Source organism: Papilio polytes, unplaced genomic scaffold (assembly GCF_000836215.1).
Source record: "Papilio polytes unplaced genomic scaffold, Ppol_1.0 DF822400.1, whole genome shotgun sequence".
NCBI lineage: Eukaryota > Metazoa > Arthropoda > Insecta > Lepidoptera > Papilionidae > Papilio > Papilio polytes.
This window is the reverse complement of record NW_013526804.1, coordinates 1,236,876-1,249,107: the sequence shown is the minus strand read 5'-3', so window position 1 is coordinate 1,249,107 and position 12,232 is coordinate 1,236,876. Positions and strand designations below refer to the sequence as shown.

The window sequence follows — 12,232 nt, the reverse complement described above, 5'->3', positions numbered from 1 at the left end:
CGCTGATATTCTGCAAAAGCCTTTGCGTCTTCCGTACGTCAGTTACAGCAGTAAAATTATTAAAAGGTAAGAAAACAAGGTAAAGATAATAATTCAATGGAAAAAAATATATATAAATAATAAATAATTCATTTCATTCTTCATTTTAAAAACAGGTCAATGTTCTCGCTAGAGTAGCTCGCTAGGTAGAGGAAGACCGAAGAAAATATGGATGGTATGTGTGAAAAAGGATATGCTTAAGAAAGGAGTGGATTCAGATATGACGGCTGATAGAGATGTATGGAAGAGCAGCATATAATGTGCCGACCCTCCTTAAGGGGTAAGGGGAAGTGGATGATGATGATGATGGCCACGTTCACGTTGACGTGACGTGATAAGAACATACTTACGTTACAAAGACCTGCGAAATCTCCTCCACTGACGGAATCCTTGGCGCAGATCATAGACTTCTCAATGATGTAGTGGTACCTCTCCGGCCAGCGCCGCTTGCAGTGCGCCTTGCTCAGCACCATCGTGGTCGTCTCCATCAGCACTGGCGAGTTGATCGTCTGCCTCTCAAGAGCCTAGAGAAAAAACAAGTCTTACTAATATTATAAACTAACTTTCGCCCGCGACTCCGCGTGGAATTAAAAAATAAAAAAAAACTGAGTAGCCTATGTGTTCTTCCAGACTATCCTCTATATCTATGCCAAATTTAATCAAAATCCGTTCAGCCATTTAGGCTACAAACGCTAAAAAACATCCAGCAATCTAAACTTTCGCATTTATAACATCAGTAATAGTATTATAGGAAAGTATAGATAAATGTTTGTTAGAGTTTGTAGCTTAAACCGCTGAACGGATCTTGATGAGATTTGGCACAGATGAAGAGGATAGTCTGGAAGAACACATAGGCTAGTATAATATTTTTTTTTGAATTCCACGCGAATTTGCGATAGTTAGTACTTAATATAGGAACCTGTTGGAATAACAAAAAAAATACTGGACTGATTTTAATAATTCCTTCAACATTTTTTTTAATAATAATTAATTTATTGTCTCTTTTGCATACATTTCATGAAAGTCTTGGCTCCTGTAGTAGGTTGCCCTGTGTCACAGGAGCCAATTCCTTCCCCAATACTTCATTACAATTCTTTTAATGTCTACACAAAGAAAACAAAAAATACATTACAATTAATGAGTTATTTTAAAACATTGAAAAAAGGTACAAGAAAATTTAAGGTATTAATAACATTTTCGAATAAAACAATTATAATTAACAATTAGAAAGCCATATTATCACTGAGTAACATAGGCTATATTTTTCATTGTTTTAATATTACGCGGATGAAGTCGCTAGCCATAGCTAGTATTAGAAAAAGAGTTTAACAGGTAGTATTAAAAAGAAGACAGATGTTAAGTGAAAGTCATTCCTCCAGATTTTTAGATCCAGAGAAGTTATGGTCGCAGACCATAATTTCGTCTGATTACTGTAGTAGCGGAATCTAAAGTCCTTTTGCTATAAAACGTTCGTTCATTAGCGTTAGTTGACCCTTACCTGTATTGGATCGCCGAAGGTATTCTGTGATCCCCATCCAGCGAGAGTACCCATAGTGCCCGGGGCCTCTAAGTCGATGCTTTTGTTATTAAATTGTATCCTCTTAGGCGAGTACTCGCAGCCGACCACACGACGGTGGAAATTGAATTTGTCTTCCACTTTGACAACCGCGATATCGTTGATCATCCACCGAATGTTCTCGAACTGATCACCGTCGTATTCGTAATCTAGAAACAAAGAATTCGAACAAAATGGATTGTTATTTATCACCTTTCAAATGAACACCTAATTGGTCACTAAGGGATTCCCTTAAGGTCCTTCTAATAACTGTGATGTTCATTTATTTTTGTGTACATGTTTAATTGGTTTATGTTGATGTAAACTCACTGGCAGGAACACACTTCCAGACCGCTTTCATAGCGCCATTCTTAATACAATCGTCATCTACGCCGGGCGGTATCCATCTGCAAAAAAATCATCGACATAAAGATACAAACTTCCGCACTAATAGTCGCGAAAGATTTCTCGGGAATTCGAAAATAAACTTAATTTTGAGGACAACGCCATCTATTGTCAGAAATAAAAAATAAAAGTATCTTATTTTTTTTATTTTAAATTGTAATAAATATTATTTAATAGCTTTCGCTCGCGCATCTGGCCGCGCGAAGTTAAAAAAAAACAGAAGTGAGTAGCCTATGTGTTCTTCCAGACTATCCTCTACATCTATACCAAATTTCATCGAGATCCTCTCAGCAGTTTAGGCTACAGACTCTACGAAAATCCATCCATCCAAACTTTCGCATTTACAATATTAGAAAAATAGTAAGAAGTAAGATTAATTACTATTTAAACTTTTTTTTAAATTTCAATTGTTAAATTTAAATTCACCTGTGTGTACCAGACACGACATAGAAGTGACCAATATTCTCAATGCAGGCGGCAGACGTCAAGATATAATTTTCATGTATAATGACTCCTCCACACAGCCAGTTGCGATCCACCACTGAGTCAGCTTCCCGCGCAGGCCTTAAATATACCTGAAATGTATACAAATTATGGCTAAGGTAAAAAAAATTATGTCTAAAAACCTTTGATTATCGCAAAACTGTTCTGTCTCGCTTTGATTCCTACGAGCTTATATGGAGATGCGCATACTACTCGATTTTTAGTTGTGTAACTAAACAGTTGAATTGGCTCCCACACAATCGATAATCGCATAATAGTTGTGTGATAGTTTAGTCAAAGGTGTTCGACTGCTCTTAAAGTTCCTGACTTGGACTTTCTATCTTCTGTCATGGAAAAAATTTGGTTAAATGCGGTCTACAATGAGAGGCCCTTTTTAGTAGGTGCATTTTAATAAACATAACATTAATATAGAAGACTTTAGAGCCCAGCTAAGGACAGAAATATACAAATTAATGTTTTTTTTTTACCATAAACGGCTTTGAATCTCCAGCTTCGGTACCTCTGAGAATCCTTCGAGTTTTGTTCAGAACTTCTGCAGTGATGTTTAAGCCTGTTATAGTTTCTGTAAAAAAATAATAATAATTGTTTTAGATAGAAGAAATTATTAATTAATGAATTGTATGTAAAAAGGATCGAATTCTATTATAATTGTTAATAGAGATTTTTTTATATTATAAAGTGGCAAACGAGCAAGCGGCCACCTGAATCCGCCAAAATGGCGAGGCGACCGCTGCCCGTAAACATTAACAATAGCGGATGCGTTGCCTACCCTTAATCGAAGGAGGGGACGCACTTAAAGAGGATATTTCCCCTTTCTATGCGTCTCCTCCGCGTGCGTGAAAAAGCGTGCAAAGAAAAAGGGACACTCATCAGACTGTACGTGGGATTGCTCCCACTTCACGCCTGTCTTCTGTGTGGTCATGATATTTCACCGGACGAACCGACCCTACAGAGCAAAGATATTAAAGCGGGCGATAGCACTGTTAAAATGGCAAAGGAAATGGCAGGTTGATGGTGAAATTAATTAGGTTATTAGTGTATCGTTATTTAAGTCGTTTTTTTGAGTGTTTCTGTTATCCGATGAATCGAGGAGATATTCTTACCAATTTTACTAAGAAGAACGAAACTTAATAAAAAATCAACGAATTTCATCTTGTATATTAATAGTAAAATAAAAATATTTAATTCGAAATTTAAAGTCTAATTTCACGCGTGAGCGCGTTGCATGATTGTATGAATTTAATTATATAAACTATGATTGGATTTATCAGATTTATTTCATTTGTAATGAAGTTTTGTACTCTCATAATATAAGAAACAGCTGTAATCGCGACTTTGTTCGCGTGGAATAAAAAAAAATAACAAAAAATGTAGCCTTTGTTACTCACTGATAACGTAGTTTATTAATGGTGTAAGAACTTTTAAAATCGGCCCTGTAGTTTTCGATTTATTTTAATCTTTCCTCTTTTTAAAATTAGTAAAATTAAGTACATTTTAGTTTGATACAATAAATATGATGAGATCCGATTTAAGATAAAAAAAAAATATGACGGCATCTTAGAATGCGTTTTCAGATAATAGATGGCGCTAACTACAATTTAAAGTACGATTGTTATTTTTTAAAACCAATTTAAGTGTTGTTACATTATTTATGCTTAGTTTTTTATTTTGTTTAATATGTCGCATCTTCACAGCTATAATATTTTTCAATTAAATTTTGATTAAATTAAGTTTTGGCTTGTCCGCTCAACAATAGATGTCTCTAACAAAACAACTGTTGTAATAACTTTTTGACACTAGATGTCGGGATACAGTCAAAATGAATCAATTGTTTTAAAAGATAACATAGCAGGCTTGAATGCACAATTACTTTTTTTTATTAATTAACACACTATAAAACATTTAAATTACAAAACTAAAATTTTAATTAACATACTTTTAATTTTGTTTGAGATAAAATTCATTAGTTAGTACACTTTTAATCATTAAGAATATGCTTTCGCCCGCGACTCTGTCCTTGTGGAATTAAAGAAAAAACAAAAATGAGTAGTAGTAGTGTGTTCTTCCAGACTATCCTCAAAATCTATACAAAGTATCATTGAAATTCGTTCAGCCGTTAAGACTACAAACTCTAACAAACATCCATCCATCTAATAATTAGAATTTATAATATTAAAGTATGAACTATGATTATTGTTATAAGAAACGAAATTTTGTGTCTGTGAACTAAACATGAGAATAAAAAGTAAAATACAATAACATTTTCATCCAATAATATCGTAGATCGTAGTTTCAATATTAAAGAAATTGAAAAGTTTTTAAATCACAACTAATAATTATTCTTACATTAATAATCATTCGAGAAAAACTAATAAACAATTGTTTTCTTTTTAAATTAAAAGAATATAGAACCTATAAATAAGGTTCCAATGATTATCTAAATAAAAATAATAAATTACTAAAACGTGACTGGTATGTAATACTTTAGTAATGAAAAAATATATTATAATTTTAAAATATATGCAACCTCCAAAGTTCTTGTTTAAGGCTATCATAAATAAATAAACAACGTAAATTCTAAGCACGTCTCATATTCGTAATAAATCTTATCTATATTTCAAATTCAAATGCAACCGACAATTACTAGAAGCGATCGCCATATTGGAAGGTCTTTTATCGTGCGCAGCAATAATCTAACACCCTTTACCACTCGAACTGTCGCTCTCAATACCATAAAGAACCTATCTTCACCAATACATTATCCTTAGTTATCTGTGCCCATAACACGAAACTTGGGATCTATTTTATTATAAAGTGCATTGTCTGTGCTCGGGTCGACCGCCGAACGTAAATAATTTAACTGTCTTAAAAGATTCAAAAATAGTTTCCTAACATTGCTCCCCCCTTAATATGTACACCATTTGTCAGGCCATAACTGGATTTAAATGATGCCTTACTGTACTGAGTACGCCCTTTGACAAAACACTATCTGGTTCTTTCTAATGCATTATCGCTCCTGTTTCATGCAGTATTGTTGTCTCTTTTGCTCTAAGGTTCTTACTCTGTCGGTACTTGTTTCAGGTTTAATAAAAAAATGTGCTAACATTTCAACATTTTGATGCAATAATCTACTTTAACTCCAGTTCATAAGGTTGAAAATACGTTGTATTAAAACAAAAATACATGGGGAGATCGAGAATACAAGAAGCTAGTAGAAAAGGACGGAGCAAGCCATTCTGTTAAAGTTAGCGACTCGAGGCGCGTTTTTATGTTCGGAAATCGTATTAAGCTTTTGTCGGAAACTGTACCACTCAACGGGGTATAGTTGAGGCGTTTTGTGTGGTTATAGTATAGTTCGATGAAACGGTGGGGGTGCAACTGATTGGGTCGTTTACTGATATTGTGCGCGAAGGTACGGCCGCGGGCGGTCGAGCGTGGCGCCAAAAATATTTCGAAAAAGGAATCGCGCATTCGAATTGTCAAATTAGAAATCATAGACAATAAAAAGTATTTAATTTACCAAACATTTAACAAATCAAATACAAAATTATCAATTATTTTGTAGAAAATTTAACGAACATAAAGTGATTTTTGACATACTATGGTGATAAATAGATACAAAAGTGCTTGTGTTTATTAAAAAGACAGAAAGAAAAACAAAGATGTCATCAATGCATTCAGATGATGACCAGGAGGAGATCAACGTGGACTCTGACAGCAGACTGTCAGGTGCTTGTGACAGAAGCGTCGCTTCTGAAGACAGAGATTCCGAGCACAGCTACCACAGATATCACAATTCTCCAGACGAGCACATGACTGACACTCAACAAAGAGTTAACTTACCATTTAGCATATCAAGACTCCTTGGTAAGCAATTCGAAGACATAGACAAGAGGAATTCTGGAGAGAGTGATAGAAGTGACCAGGATACTGAATCAGAGAGTGCTAAAGATGAAACCAGAGACAATTCCGGGTTGCCTTTAAATTTCTCGCATAATCCAGCCCTGTATCCTAACTCTGGGCTCTTACTCAGGCCAGGGTTGGGTTTGGGTGGTGGCTATGGGTTCTCTGGGAGTCCAGGGGTGGTACGTGTGCCGGCGCACAGGGCGCTCGGGGCTTTGGGTGCGTGGGGTGTGGCGCTGGACCCAATGAGACAGGCGGCAGCTGCGGCTTTCGCTCATCAGGTCGTCAAAGATCGACTTAATGGTGAGTAAAACTTAGTTAATCATTTTACTGTTACGTGTAATGTACTTAATATTAAATTTTAAGAATGTTCAATACTTCATGTTTTAAAAAATAGTATATCTGTGATGCCATAAATATATGCTTTTGCAAAGTAACAAAAAAAAATCCGTTCACTTATTGCACTTAATATATCTACAGAAGTAGTCGTGAGATTTCAGGAAAGCTTTTACTATCATAAGAACCCTCAAGAGAGTATCATTTAATTTTAAATAGCCTCAAACTGTAAGAACTGTATGAGAGTGGTACGGAAATGTTATGCGACGAGACGATGGGGACATAAACCAGAAAGTGTTAAGAATGAATGTGGATGGCTACAAAGGTAGACCGAAGAAAGTATGGTTGGATTGTGTGAAAGAGTATATGCTTAAGAAAGAAGTGGATTCAGATATGACTGATAGAGATGTATGGAAGAGCAGCACATACTGTACCGACTATCCATAAGGGATAAGGCCAAGTTGATGATGATGAAACTGTAAGAACTGTAGGTCTAAAAAACTGTGTAATTAAGTAATCACAATTAAAACTTATTAGTAAAAATTGACAGTGATCTTCTTTTGTACGTTTTTTTTAATTTAAATATTACTTCTTATTCATACTTATTTATATACTTATTTGTTAAAGTTTGCCTAAACAGCTGAACAGATTTTCATAAAATTTGGTTATGTAGATGATAGTCTGGAAGAACACATAAGCTACTCACTTTTGTTTTTTTAATCTCACGCGAACGGAGTCTCGGGCGAAAGCTAGAAAGCTAGAAATTTAATTAGTAGAATCGTTTATTTTACTTTTGAAATTTTTAACTTACTTACACTTCAATAGTGTCGATTGAATAATTACTTTTTCAACCATGTTTCCAAGCACTGAGACTTATATTCATGTCATCCCGTACATTCTGTTTCACAAAATAGAGACAACAATAATGCAACCCACAGTCGAAACCCACAGTTACACAAGTGCAATATTAGGACAAAATTATGACGTCATAATTAACAAAACACGGAGCAAAGCTTACCTTTTTAAAGTGCCTTGTCTTGTGAGCAATGAATGTCCAATCAAAGAGCCATTATAGATAACTTTCAAAATAATTTACATCTGATTCAAGTATCGAGCTGCACGTATCTTTTAGGCTAAGAACTGATAAGGTAGCTTTGATATAAACACAGATATCATCTTCGATGTACATTTAGATTGAATATAAAATTATTTTTTTTAGATAAATTTCTAATGCAACGCATTATCTATCTCTCTTAAATATAAAGTGTGTACTTTTAAATTTCCATTGACAACTGGCACTGATAACGTAGATGTTTTGTTGTTTTTTTTATTAATAGCTGACGGTAGAAAGTATTTTTATCGTGATTATGCAGATTAAAAAGAGAATAACTTTTTAAAAGATATCATATATTTAAGTTAAACGTAAAATTACGTAATACTAAGTGATAATGAATACAAATTAAATTGGAGATATTTATAAAGGTAGCTTTTGTTTTAAGATTTTTGCCCTTAACTAACATATTGTTTGGTCTCCTTTGGAGTTTTAAATCGGCGCTTCGATGACACACTTTTTATGTTGTTTTTTTATGTACTGATTGTAGACGGCTCGTGGTCGGTAATTTGTAGCGACGGGCCGCAGCGGAAAGCTTTGGGGTCAAATATTTGTTTCGGTCGATGTTAAAAAAAATGATAAGAGTGATTCTGGTTCTAACTAAATGTGACAAAGGTAGAGGAAGACTGAAGAAAGGATTGTGTAAAAGACATGCTTAAGAAGTGAATTCAGATATGATGGCTGATAGAGATGTATGGAAGAGAAGCACATACTGTGCGGACTGTGAAGGAATAAGGGCAGGATGATAATGACTAAGATTGTAATAACCTTTGAGGGACGCGCTAACCGTGTGTTTTATAATTAGTTACTAGGATGTTAGTTAATTAACCTTTAATCTCTTAAGCATGAGGAACCCTTGGGCCCATTTGCAATTAAGGGGCCGTGATCTTCCATCACAATGGTCCCGGGAAGATAGTGTCAAAGTGGTACTATGTTACCTTGATGTTACGGGCCATCAGGCAACGTCCTGTTTTGTGTGTGCCACAGAGATCCCGGAACTCTCTTCTATTGCAGTAGACGCTACCTACCGAGGGGTTTTTAGTGGGTATCTTTTTAAAGATTTCCCTTCCGATACAAAAAAAATGGTGATAATTAGTTATGCAAGTCTTATAGATGTAGAAAAGGACCTCGAAAGGCCTATTTTATGTTAATGTTATATTTAATAATGGCCAAAAATGTTTCAACATAGAAATACAGTTTCGAATTCATCATCACGTTATTTTCGGAGAAAAAAGGCCCTGTCTCGGATTATATAGAGTCCCCAATATAAATTATAATAAAAGTGTTGACATTTAAAAAATAAACTTGTAAAACGGTAAACGACCAGTTTGAGTGTTGTCAGTTCTATGTAAATTAGGTAAATGAACTAACAAATCGAAAACAAAATTGCTCGATAAATACAAGTAATCGATTCAAAATTTTACGACTTAGTGATTGCTTAGGTTATATCCGAATTATCAGTGCATTAAAGGGCGTTTTAGTGTTTATGGTAATATGTTTAAATTTTATGTAAATTATAACCTCAAACGGGAAAAGTTTATTTAAAAAACTACGGAGTATTGACTGCGATAAAATACCTATTTTGTATTATCTGTGCTTGATGCTTTTTATGTTTTTTTTTTTGCGACCACCGGGGCAGAGGAAGCGCGGACGTCCAGCCTATAATTGAGTCGATAGACTGTCCCTTCCGTGCGTGTGTCGGAAATACTTAAGAGATGACGAAATTAACCTTACTCATTTTAGCGCCAATAATTTGACAGGCGCATTTTTTTCCCGCCACCGATTATCGTCGGCGTTCCTTTTGTTGACATTTTTATTTTTAATACAGATGCAAAATTGTGGTTTGTTTTTGAAATAATTTCTTGACTGTCTCCTTTTATATCTTTTACACCTTTAATACATAGAATGAAATATTCTAGGATTCTTTTCATATTTCATGTTAACTTGCTATTTTTTCAATAAAGTAAAAAATATTACCTTTTAAAGTAATTTAGATACGAAATGCGTTTTAAGTTGTTTTAATGTAATTATTAAATCACTGGCGACCTACGCATTTTGAATTTTGGGCTCTCGTATATCTTCGGCATGCGATAAGTATCTTTTATTTCGATTTTGAGGTTACTTAATGATTTTCATCACAAATAATGTTATTAACCAAAAAATTCTATTCCAAATGTTCATAGTAGGTGATATAATTTGCATTTAAAATGTCCAAGAGATATCATAGCGTCATTTTTTATCGAGAAATCTATGTTCGATGCCTAATTATGATAAGATGTAAAAGATAAAAAAAGGTTATGTGAATTGAATACATAAAAAAGTTTGGAGGAATCATTACGAAAATTATGACTTTAAATGTATTTTAATATAAAGTAATTTTACTAAATAGTTCATCGAAATAAAAAAAAGTTGAATATACTTTATTTTATATTAGCTAGTATGTAATATTTATATATTATTCAACCTCTTTTGTCGCACTAAAGAGTTTATACCAACTATCAAAGATGACGTACTGGCCACATTCACGCGGCGTCACAAAAAGAAGAAAGTAAAGAAATATGAACCAAATGAAAAATGAAAAACAGATTTAATCGTGCAAATTCAGCCAGTGTAAGTTAATATTAAAATAGCGAATGAAACTAATATTTGGTAACAACGGTTAAGAGCTGGTGCACACCTATGACTAAACTATCGCACAACTGTTATGCGATTGTCGATTGTTTCTCAGTTAATTCAAATGTTTTGCACAAATAAAATCGAGTATGCGCACCTCCATATAAGCTCATAGGAATCAAGCGAGAGTAAACAGTTGTGTACTAGTTTGGTCAATAGCACCCTAAGATTTATACAAAAATAATTATGGATATTATAGAAACAAAGAGAAAATGTACTTAATGTAGTTTTCAAGTATTTTATCACGTCCTTTCATTATTCTAACAACAATAAAGATGTAATGCGCGGATAGACAGGGAATAATTATTTTATTTGTGTAACTGAGCGTTTTGGAGCGTATCGCACGGTTTCCGTCGGTTTGCGGTTGACGCGCTTTTTACGACGCTCTGTAGTAGCCTGTTATACTCAAGAACTTTTTGAGATTGTTTACGATAAAAGAGATTACAGTGAGACAAATTTATCTGGCTCGTAAGGGTGTACCGCGGTTAGTTTAAAAAATAGGTAAATCCTACTAAAGAATGGAAAGCGACATCAGACAATCAGCACGATATCGTGGCTGTTTTTCGGCCATATTATAGCACGTATTTCACGTTACATTTCCTATCTTTATTGGTACATTGGCAGTAGATAGTGGAAATACACCTTAAGTATAACAAAATCATTGGAACGTTTCAGGGAATCAATAGAGAGTGTAATTGGCCTCTCAATGATCTCTGCCGGTAATGGCCGGGGCCGTTTCCGCTTTCAAGCTATTATAGGAACCGCAAAATTTTACCTAACAGGCATTTTGCCTCACTTTGACAGAAAGACTTCGTTAACCGATTTTGTCCAAGGAACGATTTTTTTACTGTTTATTCAGTTTTACAACACATTGAATGGTCATCATCTACTCTTTTATCATGTCCTTCTTCATCTTTAGTAGTCATATTTGAATTTACTACTTTATACATATCCTTTACACTGACCATTCATACTTTAGTACATCTGTTGTCCCTGCAACTATCAACATGTTTGCTTGCAACTTTGTTTTATTTTTTTTAACTTGCAAACAACAACACAACCCTTTTTCTTCCTACCCTCTTATACGATAAGGATGGTAAGGGAACGTGGATTAACGCTAGAGACGCATAGGAAGGGGAAATATCAGCTTTATATATTTTTTTATATAATACGAGGAGGCAAACGCGCAACCTGAATCCACCGAAATAGAAAGCGACCGGTGCCCATCATCATCATCATCATCATCAAACATCCGCAATTGCAGTTGCGCTGCCTACCCTTAATTGTCGGAGGAGGAGACGCACATAAAGAGGACATTTCCCCTTCCTATGCGTCTCCTCCACCGTTCAATCCACTTTTACTTCACATCCATTCCTCTTAAGAAAAGGATGGAACGGGAAAGGGAGTAAAATTAGGCCTTTCTTCCGTTTTATATGCTTTTCTTTCGTCGATTAAGGGTAAGCATCCGCTATTTTGAATGTCTATGGGCAGCGTTCGTTTCGCCATTTTCGCGGATTCAGATGGCCGCTTCCTCCTTTGCCACCATATGATATTAAAAAAAATGTATGGTTTTACGTTAAAAACAGCACTTTCGTTCGCGGTAAATTTAATTAAAAGTAATTTTATCCTATAAACCAGTCTGTCCGTTTGATATGTCTATATACGTTTGAAGTCCGCCGACTGGCCACTTGATTGTATAATTAATA

The 12,232-nt window shown here is 34.7% G+C and overlaps 2 protein-coding genes across 2 annotated transcripts in view; one reads left to right on the top strand and one right to left on the bottom strand.

Annotated features, from left to right (window-relative positions):
- The window catches only part of LOC106106103, a 7,992-nt gene extending 2,829 nt beyond the window's left edge, over positions 1 to 5,163 (bottom strand). Inside the window, exons 1-6 of the mRNA XM_013286632.1 lie at positions 5,148 to 5,163; positions 2,971 to 3,065; positions 2,426 to 2,574; positions 1,925 to 2,001; positions 1,538 to 1,764; positions 390 to 563 (exon numbers count right to left, since the gene is read on the bottom strand). Coding sequence (XP_013142086.1) covers positions 390 to 563; positions 1,538 to 1,764; positions 1,925 to 2,001; positions 2,426 to 2,574; positions 2,971 to 3,065; positions 5,148 to 5,163 — 738 coding nt within the window. The remainder of the gene's footprint in view (positions 1 to 389; positions 564 to 1,537; positions 1,765 to 1,924; positions 2,002 to 2,425; positions 2,575 to 2,970; positions 3,066 to 5,147) is intronic.
- A 964-nt stretch (positions 5,164 to 6,127) lies between these two features.
- The window catches only part of LOC106106132 (T-cell leukemia homeobox protein 3-like), a 41,121-nt gene continuing 35,016 nt past the window's right edge, over positions 6,128 to 12,232 (top strand). Inside the window, exon 1 of the mRNA XM_013286671.1 lies at positions 6,128 to 6,709. Coding sequence (XP_013142125.1) covers positions 6,166 to 6,709 — 544 coding nt within the window. The 5' untranslated portion in view covers positions 6,128 to 6,165. The remainder of the gene's footprint in view (positions 6,710 to 12,232) is intronic.